This window comes from Elaeis guineensis, chromosome 2, assembly GCF_000442705.2.
Source record: "Elaeis guineensis isolate ETL-2024a chromosome 2, EG11, whole genome shotgun sequence".
Taxonomy (NCBI): Eukaryota; Viridiplantae; Streptophyta; class Magnoliopsida; order Arecales; family Arecaceae; genus Elaeis; species Elaeis guineensis.
In genome coordinates this window covers 107,359,297-107,384,134 of record NC_025994.2, presented here as the reverse complement: position 1 = coordinate 107,384,134, position 24,838 = coordinate 107,359,297, and the positions used below count along the sequence as shown (strand labels likewise).

The window sequence follows — 24,838 nt, the reverse complement described above, 5'->3', positions numbered from 1 at the left end:
TGAGATTAATCTTAAAGAGATAAATTTTTAGATAAAGACACAATTTTAGAGAGAAAAAATCTTAAAGAGAGAAACTAGGAGAGAAAATGAAGAAAAAAAAGTAGGGAGAGAAAGAGAGAGGAGAGAGAGAGAGAGAAAATTTTTTTTTCTTTATTATTTTTTTTTCTCTTTGTTCCTTCTTCTTCTTCCTTTGGTTTAGCCGCAGAATAGGAGATTCATTTTTATCCCCCTTTTCTCCCGAAATAAAGGTCTTTGCACCGACAGACGGGGGGATGCACTTGTGGCGGCATAACCACAGCTTTTCGATCCGATAGCCGACGGCGATGAATGGCATCGGATGATGTCGGAAGAACAATAAACACGGACGGCCAAACAAAAAACAGAGCACTCCAAGCATCCAATTTTTTCCCAAGAAATCAGCAAATAAAACTCGAAAATCTCAATCTAAGAAATAATCAAAGAAAAAATTTTCTTAAAAGATTACCTTGCTCTTAAGAGTGTTTGGGCCATAAATCTACTGCCACAATGCCTTCAAACTGAGAACAGAAAATAAAAAAAAAAATAAAAAAAAATAGGAAGAGAAAGAGGGACTTTCTAGTGATAAACGGTGATCGAAGGTGGTAGAAATTTCAGAGGGGGCCAAACATCTATATACATAAAATTTTGACTAAAAAATCTAACTTATATATAAAAGTTGCGAAAAAATTAGGAGGGCCATGGCCCCCTACCCGGCCAGCAGTTCGCCTCTGGATACAGGCTAGCTCAAAAAATTTCTAATTTATTTTATTTATTAAATAGATCAAAAATTTAAATTTAAATATGATTATTTTAATAAATAAGTAATCCATTAGAATATGTTGAAATAAATTAAATATATTAAATGGTTAAATATTGCAATTATTTCTACTATCAATGTTTATGCAAATTATTTTGAGAGTTTTGAGTGGACCAGGGATTGCGTTTGGAGGCACGTGGTTTGATGAGTCAATTTACCTGCAATTGTGACTCAATTTGAATCATTCAATTTTACCAGGGGTTTAACTTGGAGGTTCACTGGTTCAGTGTGGACTAATTAATTAAGTTATCCTAAGCTAAGTGAGTGGCATGGAAATTACAAACTTTATGGTGTGACTGGAATTGATCTGACTGGGATTTGCACAGGAAATTTATCATTGTCAAGTAAAGTTAGCCTAATACATGCACATTACAAGAGTTCAAACTCAGCTTAGGTTGGATCATTTGGCTTAATCGTCTTTGGTGTTAGGGTGTTGTGAGCCCTCTAAATATTTTTGTTTATTTTTCAATTGACTTAAAATTAGGAAGAGATTATAGAAGAAGCCTCTTCACCTAACCCAACGATCTCTCCTATCACATAAAGATGGCAACCAAGGCGTTTTTCCTTGTTTACGATGAGTTGGATACAAAGTTGAAAATTTTAAGCCTCTTGTAAAGGAGAATATATATATAATAAATTCGATTTACCAAAAAAGAGGAGAATATATCAACAAGGGACCGATATTAGACGTTAATGGTAGCTGGATATCGAGCAAATTAGATCTTTCCCATAATATAACGCATTTCCTTTGGGAGTAACTGTGTGCCAATACAATTAGCGTAGCCGCTGCTTGAATACTAAATAGATGAATAAAGAAGAATAATCAGGCTTGGGCGGGAGGGAGAGCATAAAGAAAAGGTGAGCAACCATCTTATATATTTAAATAAGTTTTTTTTTTTTTTTTTTACTTTTTTGATCCAAAAAACATTATCAAACAGTGTTAGTTGAGTTTTCATCAATGTATATTTTTTTTTATCAGGAACAGTTTCATGTTTTTTAAATCCCTTACTATTTGCTTTGGCTAAGCATAGCAATTTTAGTTACGTGTTCTTAATTATTGATTTTTAAGACGAAAATGATAATAATTGAAAATTTTCATTTGTATCTGCTTTACGAACGCATCCAATGTGACCTTCGCTCTTATATATCAATTGAAAGGTTATAAAATCTAGAATAAAATTGAGAACTACAAAAGATCTCCTACTTTTGTAGTTTCATTATCCAATAGAATTATTTTGTTATTTAAACTCATGATCCAGTAATAAGGAAACTAGATTCTTTTGGACTACTTTTAGCAATAACTTCCTAAAAATTGACTAAATAACCTAATTCTACTTGGGATTTATTGATTGTCACAGGATCACAATTAGCATAATCAAATAGATTCAAATGTCTGCTATTAGATGTCTAAAACATAGACCCTGCTATTGTGATGAATCCTAGATCCACCCTCATCAGCAATGGATTAGATTTTAGATTAGATTAGACTCAACTAAAATCAAAAGAACATATATCTTTTTTTTTTAAATTTTCTAAGCATGCAAAACTAGTACTAATTATTAATGGAATCAGGTCCACTGTTGAACTGGTGGACCAGTCCAACCGTGAAGCAGCTTGCACAAATGTGCTTATGTTATGCCCCTTTTTGTTTTGTCTGATTTATATGTGTTGCTTCATGATTGGACGGATCCACCAACTAAATGATAAATCTGATCTAACCAATAATCATTCAAAATCAAAAAGGCTGGCATCATCTTGCCCAATAATAGCTTCAGTTGGGAATGTAAATGGTGGTAAGATGAGAGAGAGCCTCAATCAGGATAGAATAGATCGAGGCAAAGTGGCCCTTTGAAAGAAGAAATTATTGTATGCACCAAATGCAAGTAAGGCTGCAAATGGATCGGATTGATCCGTGATCCGTCCCGACCCAATCCGAATCCGTTTAAAAAATCCATGGAGCCGAGTTGAGTTCAAAAATTGAATCCGTTCCTTTTTCTGAGTCGGGTCTGGATTTTCTAAATTTGGATCCGATCCGATCCGAACTCAAACATAGGACCTAAATCCAGTTAGAGTGACTCATATAAATAGGAGTTTGGACTTGGGCCAAAACTTTTCAAACCCTTGGATCTTCTGGGAGAATATGCTCAATCTATACCATGAGATCAGAGCAGGAGGTTTGAAGGTCTTCCTCATTTCTTTCTGATGGGAGCATCTGAGGAACGCCACTATCGACAACTTTGTCATTGTTGGGTATCTCGGTTGGATCGATTTGATCTTAAGATTTGTCGTTCCTATCTCCTACAATCTCTATATTTTGATGCCGTATATTCTGACTTCTTCTTTATTTTGGTTTGAGTCATGATTCTTTTTAGCACTAAAGCACTAAAGCACTAGAAAGCAATAATAATAATAATAATAATAATAATAATAAATTCTAATTTTCAATTGATCTGATAAATTTAGTGCTAAAGAACTGAAATCAGAAAAAATATTAATCACAAGAAGTTAGAATGATAATATATTCATGTCATATTGGAAAAGGCTCCCATCAAGTCCATCCATTTGTAGATCATGGATATTTTTATGATCAATAATAATTAGGAGGCAACAATATGTTACCTCCTATTCCCATCAAAAAATTTTTCTATATGATTTCTGGATATTAAATATAAATATTTAAGCTCCTCCGGTCTGCAACTAATGACTGTCATTTATATGATTCAGGTGCACAAATCTAGTATACATTTGAATTCGAAGCCAAGGGGGAAATCAATCCCTAACCTTGGTTTGACTATAAGGACACGTGTTAGCCATCCAGGCCAATAAAAGAACAATTGGCTAGAATCAGTGATGTACAGCTTTTGCGAGTAACGTCTTTAATCACCATTCCCCTACTCTACAAATAGTTCGCAAGGGTGGCTATACGTTCTGAAAAACAGGATTTTTCAAAATGAAGCCTTCATCTCCAGCGGTCTTCATCCTGTTGTCTCTCCTCTTGTCAACTCTAATCACCTCTTCGGCCAGATCCGTACCAACCTCCCATTTCGGAGTAAAAGGTTGGTTAATTTCTTCCTTTCTCCATTGAAAAGAAATATACACACATATATATATATATATATGTATATATTTGCAGTCGTAACGTGTTCCTGTTGAGATTGTTCAAATAACTTCAGGGACGAATGGAGTTGCGTTGGCCTCCCAAAGTGCTGAAGGCATCGCAAGGGTGACACCTTTTACACCGCCACCACCCAAGGGCAACGAACATCCTGACCCTCCTCCCTCGATAAATCCAGGTAGGAATGGAGTTGCGTGGGCCTCCCAAGGTACTGAAGGAATCGCAAGGGTGTCGCCTTTTACACCGCCATCACCCAAGGGTAACGGGCATCCTGACCCTCCTCCCTTTATGAATCCATAAGAGCAAGGATTCTTTACTTCCATCTAGTAAAACCTGGTCACTGCTCCGAATAAATGATCAAGAAGAAGGGATTTCTCATATTGGCCCCCTAATTTAAGAGGTTCTGTTTTAAATGTTTTTTGAGAAACATCGCCTGCGGTTAAATTGAAGTTTTTTTATGCTGCATTTTGGATATTCGTTCTGGCATATGGATTGCCAATTAGTTCTGCTTCCCTCATCTAAAGTTGATTGCTCCAATAGCCATGTGATCCAATAAAGTTGCATCAACCAGCAATCATGTCGCTCGACTTGCGCAAAAATAGCGTCAGGAAAATCTTAAATTCGCCAATAAACTACGACTAAATCTTTTGACTGCACCCTATCTAATCCCTCAGGTGAGTGGTCCAAATCTTACAATTTCATACGATAACCCTAGCCTTGCAATGCTTCGAGGAATGTTTAGTTGGGAGAAGTTAGGATCAGAAATCGGAATGAAAATAAATAACTCCTACTCTGATTCGAGGATGGAATAAAAATAGTCCAATCTATTTAAAACTCAATCTCTATTTTTTTTAAAAAAATTTAAAATTTTATTTCGATTTTAATTATGAACTAAATATTTCAGGAGAAGTAATTATTTCAATTTCGATTTTTGATCCGGTTACGAACCAAACACCTCAACATTAGATCTGCACCGACCTTAGAAGACAGGTTCACATATTTTAGATTCTTATGATGTCAACTAGGTCTCTATCCAAATATAGTTGCCTCCATTTATAACTAATTTTTTCATGTTTCAAGCTGGAAAGCTCGCCTCTATGAGCATGGATCCTCGGCAGTGCGCAGGTTGCATCGTACGGTACTATGTAGCGTTTGATATTTACCATCAAAAAATGAACAGTAATCAAATAATGGGCACTATATGGGATATGGTGCATGCTCGTGGACGTCTTCTTTGATGGCCATCCAACTCCTGATGATGCCATCAAGAATCGCACGGTACTTTATGGTGCGGTTTATGGTGCGGTCCCAAATACTGTAGAGGATGCTGGATGCACTTCCACTCCGAGTTTGACCAAAATCAAAGAGGATCTGAAAATGATTTCCTCTTTTTTGTTTCATAAATTCAAGGGAAATTGGTTTACATAGCAGCTATCAAAAAGACGGTTGGGTCCATTGTTAAGTTGTAGCTTGATGCAGTTACATTCTGCTTACAGCCAAAGCCTCACCACCCGTGGTCACCAGATGGCGAGATCCTTTTCTGAACCAATTTATGTCATTGAACAAGGCTGCAAGCGAACTAACCAGGTTCACGCAATTAGAAGCTGAGCAGAGCATGCATGGTTTATGCACAACTAAAAAAACTGAAATGCTGGCAGAGGTATTGGCTCACAGAAACAAGCATAGGCAGGGGTTCAGCTTAAGCATAGATCGTTTAGGTCTTGGTTAGGCATTTGGAAAAGAAAAAAAAATATTAATAAGAATATATATATATATATATATATATATATATATATATATATATATATATATATATATATATATATATACTTTTTTTCTTTTGATGGAGAGTTTTAAAAAAAGAAAAGAAGATAATTCCTTCCTTTCTTGATTGGAAGCAAGGAAGAAAAAAAAAAAGAAAAGAAAATATTACAACTTTTTTTTATCATTATACCATTGAAAGGAACCCAATAAATTTAAGAAGAAAATCAAAAAAAATCTTATCTTTTATATATATATATATATATATATATACTTCTTTTCTTTTGATGGAGAGTTTTAAAAAAAGAAAAGAAGATAATTCCTTCCTTTCTTGATTGGAAGTAAGGAAGAAAAAAAAAGAAAGAAAATGTTACAACCTTTTTTTATCATTATACCATTGAAAGGAACCCAATAAATTCAAGAAGAAAATCAAGAAAAATCTTATCTTTTAATTTTTTTTCTAATTTTTCTTTTGTTTTCATTGATTTTTTCCATCCATAAAAATCTCAATCAGATGGGAGGCTAGAAACAAGTCTTAAGATTGAAATATAATATCAATTTTTTTTGTTATTAAAGAAATAAGATGTAAATTATAAAAGATTCATTAACTCTCAATTCTTTTCTCTCCAAATCCTTTTGATTTGAAGGAAAAAAAGTAGCAGATCTGAAGAGATTTGTATTTTTTTTGTTTCTCTTCTTTTCTTTTCCTTTCTTTTATAAACAAATCCCCAACCAAGAGATTTTCTCTCCCATTCTTTTCTTTTCTCCCCTATTCTTCCCTCTCAATCAAGACGTTAATCAGTTCAAACTTCAAGCTGGAAGATGTACAGATGAGCTCGCCCCCTCTCTAACATAACTTGAACACCTGCTTGACATAACCACGGCTAGCATGTTTGTAAGGTTTCTACCTGTGGGAATAATAAGGCCAATACTTGATCACACGGAACCATAGTTCTGGGATATGTACGTTCATCTGAACTACAAGCACGTAGAGGTCTGGGCTTAACTTTTAAGTTTGTACGTGCCACCGCATGAGTTCGGGCCACAAATATGCATAAAGAAAGGTAAAAACATCATCTATTATCAAAAAAAAAAAAAGAGAGGTTAAACTCACTTCCTATTTCGTTTGTATATATTCTATCACCCAAAACAAACTCCGGAGCAGTTCGTCAAGATCAGCTGAAGGGATGTCCATCTCCAAATCATGTGCAATGCAAGTACTATTCCAGTGAAGGAGAAAAAGGAGAAAGAGAACAATCACTTAAAAATGACGATCTATTCTAATCCTCACTCTCAGAACTAGAGGAAGCTTGGCTTCATATAACATCTGGCAAATATTGATGTCATGAAAGGTTAGCCTATTAGATATATTAACGGCTTGCTTTTTCATAGGATCTTCTGCTGCGTCTGGTGGTAGGATAAGTTGGAGGTTATCCCGCAAGTGGAGAACTATCTTGCCAAATGCTTAAAAATAGCAGAGAATAGCATTATTCGGATAAAGTGATTTATTCAAATAATTTTATTCCACCCAAATGATTGAAATAAAATTATTGCATGAAATAGGGGGAATTTATTCCTTCCAATTACGATTTGTCATTGTCCGCTTGCTGAACATACCAGAAAGTGGGATGGCAATTTCATGAAATCCAAATAATCATGTACTCACTTATTTCTCCACTTACCACTCTTTTTTTTTTTTTGATGAAGCTCCACTTACCACTCTTACAAACGATAAAAAGGAATTTATTTCATGGAAGAAACTATCTTGTCTGGAGTTGAAGGGATAACCCCCCAAAAGTTATCCCTTATATCAAATGCAGGCTTAAAAGTTACAGGGGATCTCAATCAAATCCAGGCGACGAATTGACATAATAAAGCCAAGCTAAAGAACAGCTAAGGAGGCTACCCTGACAGCTTAGATGAATAGGGTACAGCTAAAACACGAATCTACGTAAACGGCTCATTTTCTTCGGCCCGAATTCTGACCATATGACAGAGACTTTCCTCTAGTCGCCTGTTTTTGAACAGTTCATGTATTTCCAAGTCAAGGAATTTTACCGACCAAGTGCTTCCATGGCGGACAGGAAGATAGCATTAGCAGCGCTCAGAAGATAACAGCGAGCATATGACGACGTAGCAGGACATCACAATACCGAACCCGTGAATCGCACCACTCCCAGTAAATTGTGTGAGGGGCAGAGATGACTACAGCAGCAATTCACGGGGCCAACAGATTCCCATTGCAGCTGAATCCTGATGCAGACCAAAATCCATCCCCAAAATATTCTAAGAAAAAGAAAATTGTGGGTTTTTACTTCTTTGCTTACCTAGATGTTTCTAAATTACTTACAATTTGCCTGATATGTTTTAGCAGTCATTTTTTTTTTTGGTAAAATGGAAATCATTTTTTTTATATCTTGTATGTGGAAACAGAAGGAATTTCATGAGATCTGAAGATTTCCAGACTTTATACATGGTAGTTACAAGAATTGATACTCAAGAATTACTCTCTTCATTCACTTTATTTCAGACTCTGTCTCTGGATCTCATGCATAAATAAATCCTCCTCTTCTGCAGTGCTTTCTTTCGTCAAATATCCCACTATATTTACCGAAACAGATATCCCACTTCTTCCTACATGCTCATCCACATGCACTTTATAACGAGGATGTATGGAATTATTTATTCAAATAATTCTATTCCACCGAAATGATTGAATTAAATTATTGCATGGAATAGGGGGAATTTATTCCTTCCGATTATGATCTTGTTGTCATCATCCACTTGCTAAACATACCAGAAAGTGGGAGGGCAATTTCATCCTTGTGACAAAATCCAAATGATCACAAAAATCATATACTCACTTATTTCTCCAATTACCCCTCTTACAAACGATAAAAAGGAACTTTATTTCACAAAATAGATTATCTCGTCTAGAGCAGAAGGGATAACCCTCCAAAAGTTATCTCTTATATCAAATGCAGGCTTAAAGTTAAATAGGATCTCAATCTAATCCAGCGAAGAACTGACATAATAAAGTCAAGCCAGAGAACAGCTAAGTAGGCTATCCTACACCAAACCAGCGTTCAAATAGCTAGGACCTTGATGTTCCAGAAATTATAAATGCAGAGAACGAACCAAAGGCGTCTGACGATTAGGAATCTAATGCTTTCGGCATGTATTAGCTGGACTACATTTGGATGAAGGATTCGGTATTTAAATTGTGGTGGACACTTTCTGAAATCCCACCGTTGCAGTTAGAACGGCCATTTATGTTCATACTTTCCTAATTTGGAATTATTTGCATAATACATAAGGACAGTTGTGACGGTCATCGTTTATTATTATTGGTACATACAAAAGAAGCATGCCAAATATAATTGGAAACAACAACAATGAGAAGCAAAAAAACAAAAACAAAAACAAAAACGGGGGCAAATTTAGAATCGTTCTTGATTTTGTCTTCTTGTTTCTCTACAAATTAATTCTTGCATAGATTGATGCTGAAAATAGTATTTGCAGTTAAGACCGCATCAAAAAGTTATTTGAACAAGGTCTTGAAAGTTTGAATTGGCAGAGTAAACAACCTTCATTGATAGCCAAAGAATAGCGCCCTGGGAGATTTTTCTATTATGATGGTCTTTGGGTTGAAGGCAGGGGTATAATTATTCCTCAAAAAAAAAAAAAAGTGAAGAAGAAGGAGGCGGGTGTGTAATTGGGTGACATTCAATGACCCTAATCTCAACAGGTAGGGGTGTAGTAGGAGCCAGACCCAAAAAAGAAATCAAGGAAAACTGTGTTAGAGGAAAGAAATCGAGGAAACCCACTTTTATTTTTAGGAGATATCTACTTTCCCTGCAATTCTATTTCATCGATAGGTCCCAACAAAGACTCCAAATTCATAGCAGTAACTACGCCCAAAACTAATATCCCTTTGATAGACAAAGCCACCAAGTTTAAACTTCTAATACTCACAAAGGATCAAGAAACTAGACGTACTACAGTAGCAATAAGCCAAACCATGAGGTAGATACCCAAAGGACATTCGAAGCCATAGGGTAGAAGTTCCACGCCTCAACCATGACCAGGGAGCCTCGAATTAGCAGCAGGCGAAGGTGGCCCAAACGCCGCTGACCTCGCCATCCTCCCATGCCCTCGCGAGCTCACTGCAACATCTCCACCTATATACATCGAAAGTCTCATGCCATAATTTTCTTTCCCATCAAAAAGGTAAACTTCTGCTGAAGAAAGTAAGAGAGCCAACAGATGTATACCTGTACGTGGGTGATTCCAGCTTGGAATTTCCCTTGACTGAGATGGAGAAATGATGAAAGCTGAGAAGAGGAGAGCGATCAAAGAGAGGGAGAGCAGGACCCTAGGGGTGGAATGCTCCATGAGACTCGGGGACACCTTGAGAGTTTGGTCGATGGTGAACCCATGGTGCCGCAAATATAGGATGCCACGTGGTAGCCATTAGATGAACAGAGTACGGATGAACTAGGTTGACTTGGTCTCCTCTCATTTATTCTGAAGCCGCCCAAAGTTCTAGATCTCTTGGAAGATTTGGAAAAGCCAGAAGATCTGGCCCTCGGATCTCCAAAAACGACACGAATCCATCCTCCGGTACCTAGATAATCATATGGGTCATTGAATAGAGACCTTTCTTTAGTGGGTGTCTCCAATATCCTACCCACGCTCACCAAAATATTGACCACATAAAAGTAGCCGGTCTATTTGAAAATTAGTATACTGGCAGCTAGTTTGCTTTCAGACTTGGAAGGCGCTCTTTCCTTTTTGGAACAGTTCATTTATTTCAAGTCAAATGATTTTTTTTTTTTTTTGACCAAGTGTTTCCAAGGTAGACAGCGGTCCTGAGAAGATAACATCGAGCCTAAAAGCACGACATCCACAATATTGGACCCGTGAATCGTGCCACTCCCACAATTGTGTGGGCAAGGCCATCAGATTCCCGTTGCACCTGAATTCTAATGCAAATTAAATGCCTCAAATCAATACCCAAAATACTCTAGAAAAAAAAAAAAAAAAATTGTGGGTTTTGACTTCTTTGCTCACCTAGTTGTTTCTAAATTACTTACTAATACGTTTTAGCTGTCATTTATTTAATATCTTGTACGTGTAAACAGAATGAATGTCAAGAGACCTAAAGATTAACAAGCCTTACATATGGTAGTTAACAACGATTGATGCTCAAGAGTCACTGTCTTCATTCACTTTATTTCAGATTATCTCTGGAGATCATGCATAAATAATCCTCCTCTTCTGCAGTACTTTCTTTCATCAAATATCCCGTTTTATTTACCAAAACAAATATCCCACTTCTTCTTCCTAAATGTTCATCCACATGCACTTAATAACAGGGATCCAATAAAACATATTGCTAAGGAACACTTTTCATTCTTCGGCTTCATACAAAGTTTCATACTAATGGAGTTCTCAATGACAGACGCATAACAATGGATCGATGAATCTACGCAAAATCTGGAACTCCAGCATCAATGAAAATATGCTACAAATCAAGACGGATTGGTTGCAACGGGCACTTGTATCTTTACTAGTTGATATTGTATGTTTCTTATTTACTCCTTGAAGCTTGGAAGATCAGAAATGAGACATTGCTATAAAGCCAGGCAATATCGTTTTCCCAGCAACAAAACATGTTTTTCAGGCTCTTCTTTTCTCATTAGTTACGTACTGGACTTCCACATTTACCACCACTACATTGCAATCTAAATTGCCTCCACTCTGATGTGTTTGAATCTGTTAAACATCCTCTCGTGTTTGCATAACATATCACCTTTACCATCAGATCATACCATCTGTAAGAGGGAAAACAATTCACAAGGTATTGGCTTGTGAAGGATCTCATTAGCTTATTTCTACAGCTTCAGTTTTTGCTCACGGTCCTTGCCTTTGAATAGGCTGAGAAACCTATCATCATCTTAGCAGTAAACGTGAAAAAAGACTGAACAGATAAAAAATTGAACTTCACAGAGTCTACCGGTGCTTGCTCCATAACAAGGAACATAGTGTCATTGCATAGATCATTTTGCAAACCAGAAGTCTAAAACAAAGATGTGAGATGGAAGACGACTATAAAAGAGCATTGCAAAAAAAAGGAAAAAAAAAGAGGAAAGAAATATTCGATTACAACAACCTGGAGGTCAAGTCAAAAGATGTAAATGGTCGTCAACATTAGTTTAAGTACAACAAAAGCTCATGTTTTTAGAACTTATATAATGAGTATTGAGATAAAGCAGTTCATATATATGCTGACCAGTGGCACACCATACTGCTCCAACGATTTGAATTTAATATGAACTATGATCTTGAACATTAGATTACCCAGAAAAATATAGAGGAAAGAAGGAATTTCCAAGTTCAATGATATAATCTAAAATTTCACCTGAAAGATAGGTTACCCACTAGGTATCACACAACCTTTTTACCACCATGTCAGGTTTAAAGGCTCAACCTTGGTCTGAACCATGATTTTTAACCTTCCATAGTCCAAATATGACATGGACTCTTGAAGTCATTTGTAGATCTTTTAGCATTAATCTGCAGGTAGGATTTTACCTTTTTACCTAGAATGGTTGAAGCAAGAAATGCAAAATTTGTAGAGTTCACTGTTTCTTGCATGGTTTGAATCCAATTGACATGGATTATCTTAAATGTTAAGCCATGTGGAAATAAAAGACTAACAAAATGTTGTATTGGCAGGTAGGATTTTACCTTTTTACCTAGAATGGTTGAAGCAAGAAATGCAAAATTTGTAGAGTTCACTGTTTCTTGCATGGTTTGAATCCAATTGATATGGATTATCTTAAATGTTAAGCCATGTGGAAATAAAAGACTAACAAAATGTTGTATTGGCAGGTGATTGCATTCGTTCCAATATTTCTTATGATATTTTTTTAGGAAAAGAGGTAAAAGGTTTCCAAAATGTTAGGATCCATATATCCTTTCAGTTCGGATGCATTGCCCTTTTTTTTTAATGTGTCTGCTGGAAATAATGTGCTGGAAATAATGTTGCTTAGTTGGCATCAAAAATTATAGCAGTGTGGGAACAAATTGTATTCTATTAGACAAACACCACGTCCATTCTTGTTTTGAACAACTAAATACCTCAAATCCCACAGTAAGACAACTCTATTGTAGAGAGGAAAATATCAAGAGGTCTGGACATCAAATTGATCAATGGATCACAGGCTTGAGAGGATGTGCCCTTAGTTTTGACAGATCCAGATTTGCATCCAGTTCTTCATCTAATTCTCCCACAATACTTCTGTAAATGATTGGGAAACATGTTAGGAAGGCCAACTTGGTTCACAAAATGAAAGAAACAAACTAGGCAATCAAATATTTAAACCGTCAGTATTATAAAAAAACAAAAAGAAAAAAAAAGAAAAACGTACATGTTATCACCCCTTATAATATACAGCCCCAAAACAAGTTGCTGAACACCTTCCTGCAAAGAAAGCACAGAAATAATTGGTCAGAGCAATAAGATTCTGAAATGCACAATAAATAGTTGAAGTTAGAGTATGCTCCTACCAGCAGTTTCACAAAGTATAAAAGACTCGGCTAGTTGCTAAAGTGTAGAAAAGGAGAGGCTTTAGCAGTAACCAGAAATGCTTTTTTTTTTGGTTTTTGGCTATGCATACCAAACACTCTATTTTAGTGAAATAACAAAAAAATCTTATTCTAAGTCATGAAACTAAGAAAGTCATTTTATCTAGATACCAATAGACTAGTTCTCTCTAAGTACATGAGAAGTCTTGATTCTCTTGTAATTGCATGCCACATCAGATAATGCTGTAAGTTTGCAAGCCAGTGAAATGCTTGTTTCCTCCAAATCACTGCATTTACTGCATTACATGTGCACGCACATCTTCAACCTCTTGTGGAGTTCATGAATGTTTTCTGAACTTTCACATTGCACACACCGCACGCGCACGCGCACACGCACACACACACAAGGGGGAGAGGGAGGTGGCACAGAGAGAGAGAGAGAGAGAAAGAACAAGATCAAATATAGTTGAATTCAGGAATCAAGTCACTCTAAGCCTACTCTGATGCAAACCAGATGTAGAGGACTCGTCAATATGGTTTCTGAGGTCCTCCACAAGAAAATTAAATAAAACTATAAAAACTTTGTTTCCTGTTCAAAAAAAAAAAAACAGTAAATAAGAACAATGAATTTTGTTCAAGGAACACACTAAAACTTGCATGCGAATTGATTTAGGAATGCAATAAGTAGTGCCAGATTCAACAACCAATGATATTGGACAACAGATAACTCTTATGCACTAAACAAGATTTGACAATTACAGCAATTCAACCACTCCAAACAAATGTAGAAAAATTCTGACAGGATGGTTGCATACACGCAAAACAGCAGACAATTTGACTGAAAATTAACCATGCATGCATTTTAGAAAAAAGTTGAGGAAAAATTGATTTCCAGTAAATATATCAATCAAGAAAAGGATCAAATAAGAAGACAATGATGAGAGGAGCAAGAACAAGAAAGAAGGGTGATATAAGGGAGAGGAGTCCTAAGAAAAGAAACAACCTTTCTATCAATACTTTCACGCAAGCATCCAAAAAGAGTTAAAAGGTTGGCAGACTGTGTGTGTGTGTGTGTGTGTGTGAGAGAGAGAGAGAGAGACAATGGCCCATTAGTGGGCCATTTTACTTCAGAGAATACATTATGCCACACCACCAGATAACCTAAGCCCTCTACTCCAAACAAATGTAGAAAAATTCTGACAGGATGGTTGCATACACGCAAAACAGCAGACAATTTGACTGAAAATTAACCATGCATGCATTTTAGAAAAAAGTTGAGGAAAAATTGATTTCCAGTAAATATATCAATCAAGAAAAGGATCAAATAAGAAGACAATGATGAGAGGAGCAAGAACAAGAAAGAAGGGTGATATAAGGGAGAGGAGTCCTAAGAAAAGAAACAACCTTTCTATCAATACTTTCACGCAAGCATCCAAAAAGAGTTAAAAGGTTGGCAGACTGTGTGTGTGTGTGTGTGTGTGTGAGAGAGAGAGAGAGAGACAATGGCCCATTAGTGGGCCATTTTACTTCAGAGAATACATTATGCCACACCACCAGATAACCTAAGCCCTCTACTGATTAATGAGACGTTACCATTTTAACAACTAACAACTTTTTAGACCATAAATAAAAAGGAAAATAAAGCAATCAAGTGCATGAGGACCATCTAAATACTTCATTGCTTTGCATGCTTCATCCCCCCTCCCCTCCTTTTGTTGTTACCATCACCACCTCTACCTTAAAAAAAGCCGAGAAAAAAATGTTAAAAAGGGCAACACAATGGTAAACTTGACGATATTTGATTAGGAACTTCGAGAAAGATCAATATAAGTTTGTTTTTGACAGGAAACTTATCCCTTAATAGATTTAAATCATGAAGAATTCTTTAGAATAGCATCTTATATGTATTATTTGGCTCAACTGCTATGCCAACAGCCAATAGCTGTTGACATCATGCAATTTTTGGTCGCATAAGAATGTTCCCAATAATATTACGACTAATTTTGGAACTTGAGATAAAATAGGCAATCTGGGAGTGTCAGTTAAGGTAGTCATTTAAGTTAAACTGAACTGTACATCTGCCAAATAGTGCCATTCAACATAGTTATTGCATCTTGTTGTTCATTCTAATAACACCTCAGAATTTGTCTTCCCAAGAATTTGGAACCTCCACTAACATGTTTTTTATAGCATATGCATAAAATAAACCACAAAATGGTGGTCTCTCATAATCTTGCCTAGCATTATCCATCTTAATTGATGCATGTGAGGACTCAGCTAATTTTTTGTCCTCCATTCTGTTACCTCCTGAATATACTACCAGTTGGCTGCGGGTGCCAGAAAGACCATGTAGACACTCATGCAGTACATCAACATGATCCTTGTTTCATTTAGATCACTGTATGCATCAAATACAAAGTTGAGGGCTTCAAATTTGATGTAAACTTTTGTAGATTAGAACTGGATCAAGGGTTTCATGTTATTATATTTTCAGATCCGAACCTGAAATCAATGACTGCAAATCACGACAAGAGAGGATTCTCTCTTTTTTAGATCACTTTAAAAAGATTATAGGGAGTTGGGAATTCTTATGGAGAACTTTGGATACGATCCAGAAATCTGGCAAGCATAAAGTTCATATTCTTAAGCTGAAAATAGTATATCTATAGATGTGGTTTCACCATGCATAAAATAAAGTAGGCATTTTTGAAAGAAAAATGCTCGACAAATCTACTTTAGAAGTGGAATCAGAATATTTCAGCAAAAAACATGCAGAAAATAATGTGAAACAAGGAGAAACTAGAGAAGTGGAAGAAAAGATAAGTTAAAGAACAAAAGGGAAAAAAGATATGATGGGGGCACCGAACTAGCTTGAAGAAAAGAAGCCTTTACATGCACTCGTATAATGTCCAATCAAAAGCGAAAACCACATAGCAAGATCATAAAACAGAAACTGTAACACATAAGTCTGTCCCTAAACTACCCTTATATGCCTGGCTTAAATAAGAGGAATGTGGGCAAGGATGGACACATGAACCCTTACCCCACCACCCCAGTCCAATGCACTGCCTGACACTTCATCAAGTTCCCTCTACTGGAGATTAAGGTGACATAATAACCCTGTCCATTCTCCATCTACGAGGTGAAAAAAACTAAATGAACGAAGGCAAAAAAAAGCACCAAAATAAGTGACAAATGATCCATATATTCACTTCTAACAATCTGATCTCCCACCTTTGATGCCTGAAGATGAATTTAATGACTTGAGATCCTACATGCATCAAATGAACTTAGGGAGAAACCCCTTCAGACTATTGACTAAAATATCACGAAAACCTCACAGATGTTCTCATGAAGGCTAATTGGTAGGTAGAATCAGCCTTAGTACATTTGGTGGTTGTGAGTGTCGAGGCTTGGGATGCATAGGCCATGTATTTGATTTTAAACAAGTGCTATACAACTAGATTTCTTCTTGATGGTATCTTAATCATTGCCGAAGATCACACTAGAGAGTCCAAGAAGGCTATACAAACTTTCAAGGAATACTCTTGCTTGTGTCCTTTATAACATCCTCAATCTTTTTCCATCAGTAACTAATCTAGTGATTTAAAGATGTCTTCTGGGTGCTTAGCTGGCCCCTTGATCATGGGTTTCCAGCTAACATTTAGGGAAGAATATGAAGAACATTACAAACATAAGACCCAATGCAAAAACCTTTTCTTTAGCAGTCTTCACAAGAAATCTACCAAAAACTAGTTGAATTTACCATCATCTATTGACAGTACAGAAACAGAAGCCAGCCATAATATTGCTGACCTTATTTAAATCCCACTATTAGAATCAACTGCAATTTAAAATACTAAAATAATCAATTTGAAAACAGAGAATGTACTAAGACAATCAAAAGATTCCCTATTCCACAAGCATGCAAAAAAAATCTGAAAATACAACTCTAATGGAAATTCATGCATTTGAAAGAAAACTCATAATATCTATAAATGAAAAAAGTAAGGGGGGCAGACCTTTGTAGAGTAAACACGCTCATGTGACTCATCAAGAATGATATTGGTAGCTTGATCAAACCCTTTCAAAATTCCCTAAAAAAATAAAGGAAAAAAAAGGATTATCATTATCATTGTGAAAGCAGGGTGAAGACATTGGTCCTAACTAATGTTATATTCTTACATTTAGAACCAACTCTGCAAGGCTGATGATCTATGGCCAAACATGTAAGAATAAAGAAATTTGGAGATGGTAAGGCATCTAAGAAAAGGAAGAACAAAAATAAGGGAATTACAAGTGTCACACACACACACAATCAAAATTTACGAAAAGTTCAGTAGTCAATCACGTAAAGCATCTAAAAAAAAGGAGAAGAAAAATAAGATAATTACAGGTAACACACACACACACAGAGAATAATCAAAGCTCATGTAAACTATAGATGAAACGTTCATGATATATCTGAAATTTTCCCAAAATTTTGGAATTTTTATCCAAAAAAAAAAAAAGAGAGCGTACTTACCACAATATGTCGTCCATCATTTGTAATGACTGATATGGTCTCTGCAAGATTAAAGAAAAATAAGAGATTAATGGAGTTTCAAAAACATTTAGGACTGCAGCATCTAGATAAAGCAGTTAACACGGTTGCTGAAAATATTTAGACTTAATACATGTGGTAATTGAGATTTTAATCAACAAAGATTGATTATTGGGAACATACGGTCTACTAGCGATTGAAGCCCAGGACCAGACGACATTGTAGGATTTCAATAAATTGAAGGATATCTACTTGTCTGGCAGAATAGTTTCAATTGTTCTTTGCACTGCTGTATACAAAGCAAAAAATAAATAGTATGCGGGTTAGATATACATAAAAAGAATACTTTATTGGTGCATATCATTTCACAAAAATAGCTTCACTTTCATAATCCCACATAACATTGCTTAAACAGTAGCCAGATGACTTGCCATTGTCGCTAAGTAAAAGTGCAAAAATAAAGGAACAAATCAGGGAAACCAGAAACTTGTGATCTGGTAAAATGAAATTGAAGAGAACTCTTAAAATAAAGGTTAAAGAAAAGCTAAGAGGGTAAACAAAAATAATAATAAAAACATAGGTATTACAGGAGCAAGAAGAGCCAGAGAAATTAAATATTTAAAAAAAAAAACACGGTCATTTATTCACATAAAAAATGGTTGCACTCCAAAGCAGAAATCACCATGCACTGAATCTATATTGAGTATATTTAAATACAAAGAATTAAAATTCCACACATTCATTATTAGATGATTAGGGCGCACCAACACCTGGGATTTTATTTAGTAGTACTTAAGTGAAATAGTTAACTTTCATACAATACATATGGGTTATAGAAAAGTTGGAAAGCGAACTCAAAGCAGAATCAGAATTGTCGCTCATTCTCTGTTAGCCTTTCTTCTGACATTTTTAATCTATCAGAATACTAAAGACGACATTCTCATTTAAAAAAAAAAAAAAAAAAAGAAGACCAGAATTTGATCCTCCGTTTGGCTCCTGGACTTCCTCATGCATCTTTTGCCTCTCTATATACTATGACAATACATTCATCAATTCTCATATTGCATACAATGATAGTTTTAAGCCCCTTTCCACTTCTTTGCTATTTTAGCTTAAAGAAAATAGACTCTCCCTGCTTCAAGATTTTACAATATATTACCTCTAAATAACATCAAGTCCACAAGACTACGATTACATTTTTTGATTATACCGTATACATCTGTATACATCTTTAACTGACCGCACAAACACCATGACCGGCGACTTCCTTCCGTGAAAATATATTCGAAATTTTACTTACAACAGACAATATTCCATAGGAACTCGATGCAAAAAAGAAATAACAAGGAGAAAAACTATCAGTAATCAAGAAATGAGAAATTGGAGATATGAACAGTAAATTTATGATCAATTGCACAAGTAACAAATTTAACTAATCACTTTTATATTGAGCTTAAATAACAGCGCAAATTTCATCATTTCTTGCAAAGTTGCTGACATTATCTTATATAATTGAAGAAATCAAAAATAGAGGAAAGGAGCTTCAAAGAATCAGAGAAAACACAAACAAAACACAAACATTTAAAACAAAACGAATTTACCCTTTTTTTTTTTTATTTATTCTTCGATGGTGGAACGACAGAGGCTCCTTCCCTACCGTCTGTCACCACGCTTTCCCTCTTTGCGTTTGAGTCGGCTAGGGCTCGTACGAGGAAATATGAAATATGGGAAAAGCAACAGTTAGGATCTTAGCAAAATTTATCCTACCCGTATCCGAACCCATTTAAAACCCACTATCCTGTCCCAAACCCGATTATAATATTATAAAAAAATCCCGAACCCGTTTCCAATAAAAAAAAAAAAAAAAAACCCTCGGGATATGGATCCAATAGAAAAAAAAAAAAAAAAAGCAAACCCTCGGGATATGGAATGCATCCGATTAATGGATTGAATTACTCGGGCATCCAAACCCACCCAGCCAACCGACCCTAAATAAAGCACTCAACTCAAATTGTTTCATTTTCCATCAGATCCTAACCTAAAACATAAAATAAAATAAATAAATAAATAAAATAATCACTATCAGTTTCAAACCATGGATTTGATATCATTATCATGAGAATAAAATTTGCATGTTAAAAAGTTTGTAGCCACAAAAACAATCCTTTCAATTAAAAATCCCCCAAAATATCATGCTTGCGCCTAAAACCTCAAGGGCAATTCGCACAAGATCTCATATGCTTTAGAAAAAATCTCAACTAGAATCTAATAAACCCTTCCGATTTGCTTTGGCTACTCTCCTTCTCCACAAATTTCTGAAAAAAAAAATTTGATCAATTTATATGAGAAAAGATCTTATCTTCCAATTTTTTTTATTTTTTTCATATTTTTTTTGATTTTTTATTTATTTTCTCTCGATTTTTTCTCTGTTCATTTTCGTCCCTAAGGGTCTTGATCTGATGGGAGGCAAGGAGAGGCCGAATAGGAAAGCTTAGACGATTGCTTGGATTTTGTGTTTGCTATTTATATATAAAATTTTAAAGCTTATAAATATATTATCAAGCAATTTAAATATAAATGGGAACTTCAACTTATGTTCAGATAGCGAATATTCAAAAAAAAAAATTTCAAATCCATCCTAAATTCAAATAAATTTTAATTTTAAATTTTATATTATTTTTAAATTCTATAAGATATTAGTAAATAGATTCTATTAAGATTCAAGAAAGATCGGATAACTGATTTGTCCGATCATCATTTCTAATCACAGGGGAGTTTGTAAATCAGTATGGAGTCAGAATCTTAAAGCATATTTGATAAGATATAAAATCTCAGTTGGTACAGTAGGAGATGACCTCAAAGACGGCCACATCACCATTCGTCTCCTCCTGTATCCATCTCCAATGCTAGCTGGTTTCTTTCTCTTAGGTGTAAACGTCTCCAGATTCACATTATGGATGTTCCATGATATCATTTTTTCTAACTTTCTCAATTTTGTGCTGTTCATACAAGAGTTATATGATATAACGGGTGCCCAATTCCACTACCTTTGGAAAGACCATCTAAAAGTTTATTAAGTAAATAACCTTCCAAAACTACAACAAGCCTCACAAAGGTCAAAGGGTCACAACATAAAACATTACGAGTCCTACACGAAAGAAGGCGGGAAGAAAAAAAAAAAAAAAAGGAGAAGCAGCTCAGGAGGCAGTCACACGGTCTTTACCTTTGGGTTTTAGTAGTGTCACGTTATAATGTCACGAACAAAGGAAGTGGTCTGGGCCTAGCCCAACCTGGCATTGGGTTTAACATAAGCATGAGCCAATCATGACAAGTTAGGCCCAAAAGTAACTTGGCGTGCCTTTGCCAAACCCCTGATACTTTACTCTTGCTCTGACACCCAAATTCGATGGGGAAAAAAAATGAGAGGAAGAGGGACGGGTTGGTCGAAGGAGAGATTGCGTACGCACAAACACACACACACACACACACACAGAGGCGCTTTGGCAACCTTTCAGGTATCCGGTCCCTATGTTATACAAATCACCAAAGCTCTACCTACAAGTAATGGTTGATCAATTTGTTCCAAATCCATCACGAGCTGGATTAGTTGAATAGTTGTTGCCACACTGCTTCTACCATCACTAATATCGGCAGAGTCTACGCTTTGGTTATAACCTCAAGAGCATTAGAAAATAATATAGAAAAATTAAATCCAAGTGACACGATGCACCAGGCTTTTTATAGTTCGACAAAATTACTTGTCCACAAATGGCAGGATCAAATCTTTTCAATTAGATAGAAAAACAGCGGGCAACAAATTTTATAGGACAATGATCGCAAGAAGAATTAGTACCTAATGATACCCCACAATCCTCTATATTTATAGCGTTGCCAACATGCATGGTCTCTCTGCCTGAATTAGTCTCAGTCTCAACAGTGACAATTGTTTGTGTCATAATCAATTGGACTCATACAGAACGTACACTGGAGCTCCAAAAACTGAAACATCCACTACCAACAAAAAACTTAATTAGATAAAACCTATATACGCAAATTAGTTGGGGCTATCAATACTTGAAGTCCCATATATGCTTAGTCCATGAGATAGGGATTTCAAGTACTGGTCATGTATATTATTAAGTTAAGCATTTATTGGATGTAGATCTCGATCCTCTCGAGCCTATGTCAAGATATATGTAACCATAAATACAATTAGCAAAAAGGTCAAAGGTTGTAGTAAATCACGGACTCTTAACATCCAAGGTAAAGTATTCATGATGAAGATTAGCGTTGAACTAAGATTAGTGTTATATTACTAAAACAGGCATCAAATATTGAGACGCACTAGTGAGATTTAGGCAAAAGAACATGATAAGGGCATGTTCAAAAAGAAGATAATGGCACCATAATATTGTGGCTTAGAAGTAAAAGAAAGTCATCAAATGGTGCTAATTAAATGGATATACATAAATGCGAAGTCCATAATGGATAGTTAAAACTCTCAGGAAAAAGACAGCACCATTAGAATTATTGAAGATGCAGGAACCAGCAGCAGGTGAGATGTCATTATTAGTTTATTCAAGGAAAAGTAAAATGATTGGGGCCGGGCCATCAAAAGCAGGTGCCCTATAAACCAGAACTCTTGTCACAGAGAGATAGATGAAATCGAGCTCCGCCATAGACACACGAAAATATCTCTTTGAACAGTTCCGGCAGCACCGAAACAAAATCAACAGTATGATTCCATCAAGTTGGACCTTATCGTCTCATGACCAAGTTAATGTTAAATTATTGAAGCTTTAGTAATTGTATCACTAAGAGATTTCTAGGCAACTTCTGGCATGACTTCATCTCAATTTTCCTTGGCGAAGGTATGGCTTCAGCCCAATCGTTTCATGTCGGACTGAATGATGACATAACCACGTGGATAAGCAACGGATGCATGTCGACCTTGGCTACCTGCAGGGGAGCAGAAGGCACACCTAAAGGCATGAGTTTTGTACCAAGTCTAGCATGAATGATACGAGTTATTTGTTACTATAGAAGTTATTTGCAACTAGATCCGCTCCTATTTCACAGCCAACGTACTGCACCATACATATGGCCCGTCATGCAGTCAATAATTATCATTGGTTTTTATGGATCTCATTTGTCAAACATGCATCTTGTTGCATCATCATGGGAATCAGCAGCTGTAATTGGTTGCTTGCATGGCCACATTGGTTAATGTAGTGTAGGCAATAATTTTTTCAAGCTACGAGGCAAAGTGCGGACGACATTTCAAAAGGTTGAGGGCCTTATCAACTAAGGCCATGTTCACACACGGTGACATTGAAGCTGTTCGCTATAAGCCTTTTCATGAACCTGAAGCTATGAGCCTATTATTCACTTCCAAACAACAGATCTTGTCATGTAACAGCAACCCACATGCTGCGTCATTGAGTGTAGTCATTCAAACATGATTTAGGGTATTGAATCAACCATATTTGATTGATAATATGGAGCTCGCAAGTTATGTCAAGAACATTAGAAATTATATCTTATACTGTGCTATATGGCCATATGCATTGTCAATCACAACCTCTCTCCACTCCTCAAGGCTCATCTCAATGAATCACTATAGAAATAAGCGACTATGATTAACAATATACATGGCCATATGGTATATATCGTGTAGGATATAATTTTTTCTAAAATATTGAGTACTCAGGAGTATGTTAGGCCTGTTTAGGTTCTAGGATCCATGAGCCTATTTTAAGACACAAACCATGTACATGCGCAAAATATCTGCATGCTCATGTGGAGGAGCTGCAAGACAAACTAGTCAAATTAAGATGAAAGTTGAGGGGGCATGATCATCCCTAATTTTTCAATGATGAAAAAACATCATTAATTAGCACATCTAAATTCATTATATAAGCAGTTCAAATTGCCACATATCGCAATAGCTAGTGCTGTACATATATATGTGTTGCCTAGTCTCTTGGTTTGCACTTTGGATAAAGCAATTACACAGTGTTGCATCGGATATCAGTGGAACCAAACAACCGCACCTATCGATCAAGATTCCACAAAATTACACGCATCTATAGCTTCTCTATTAATTTAAATTTTTCTTACATGTGTTGCTTAATGTCCTTACCAACTCTATCTGACCCACAGAGGTCATGCATGAATAACCAATGTCACCATCTAAATAGGCCCAAAATAAATGGAGTTTAAATAGTTGAAATATTTGGAGAAGAATGTGAAGGGATCACAGGATGCGCACTGTAAGCACTTCAGACTGTCTGATATTAGGATAATGATTACCGTTCATCTCTATTTATAATTAAGAAGCTTTGAGACTGTTATGATAGCATTGGATTCTTACAACAATTAATTTGCTCATTTGTTTACATCTAACTACAGGATGTTAGATCTTTCATATGACCTCTTTTTTTGTATAAACTTTTCAGATTATATATATATATATATATATATATATATATATATATATATATATATATATATATATATATATTATTTATTTATTTATTTATTTTTTAATAATTTTATAGAATAATAAATAAACTTGAATGTTTGGATAAGGAGTACAAGATATTTTCATATTCTGTTTAATTAAATTTACACCCACTATCAGCATGCATGCATGTCCCAAGATGCAAACAAAAGTTTCAACGTTATAGGTTTAAAGGTTAAGGCAGTACTCCCTCTCTTCGGTACGTACATGGCTGGATTCCAAGTATGATCTTGCATTACAAGGTCCCACGTACTGACACTCCTACCAAACATTTCAAAAATAAAAAGATGCCTCAAATCATTATGATTGGACAAGACTAACCAATCAAAACATCTTCGTCGGCATCCTTACAGCGCATCTGAGGGACCCCATTTTTTGAACGGCTCTATCAGTCGCCACATCAGACATGAACACGCCAATCATGCATTCTACGGCCATGAATAGGGTGGTGCCACGTAACTTTGCAAT

General features: G+C 35.8%; 1 protein-coding gene across 7 annotated transcripts; it reads right to left on the bottom strand.

Moving 5' to 3' along the window:
- Positions 1–9,510: 9,510 nt before the first annotated feature.
- On the bottom strand, positions 9,511–19,600 carry LOC105047393 (sm-like protein LSM8). 7 transcript variants are annotated; one of them, XM_073252588.1, is made up of 8 exons: positions 19,449–19,600; positions 18,031–18,136; positions 17,830–17,870; positions 17,490–17,519; positions 17,327–17,401; positions 13,148–13,200; positions 9,986–13,017; positions 9,511–9,892 (listed from the first exon to the last, which is right to left on the bottom strand). In XM_073252588.1, the coding sequence occupies exons 2-7, from the start codon at positions 18,065–18,067 to the stop codon at positions 12,927–12,929; spliced, it is 327 nt and encodes a 108-aa protein (XP_073108689.1). In that variant the 5' UTR covers positions 18,068–18,136; positions 19,449–19,600; the 3' UTR covers positions 9,511–9,892; positions 9,986–12,926. The 7 variants fall into 7 exon arrangements, with proteins under 7 accessions (XP_073108689.1, XP_073108690.1, XP_073108688.1 ...); XM_073252589.1 differs by having other exon boundaries at positions 18,031–18,133; positions 19,449–19,590; XM_073252587.1 differs by having other exon boundaries at positions 18,031–18,138; positions 19,452–19,579.
- Positions 19,601–24,838: the final 5,238 nt, after the last annotated feature.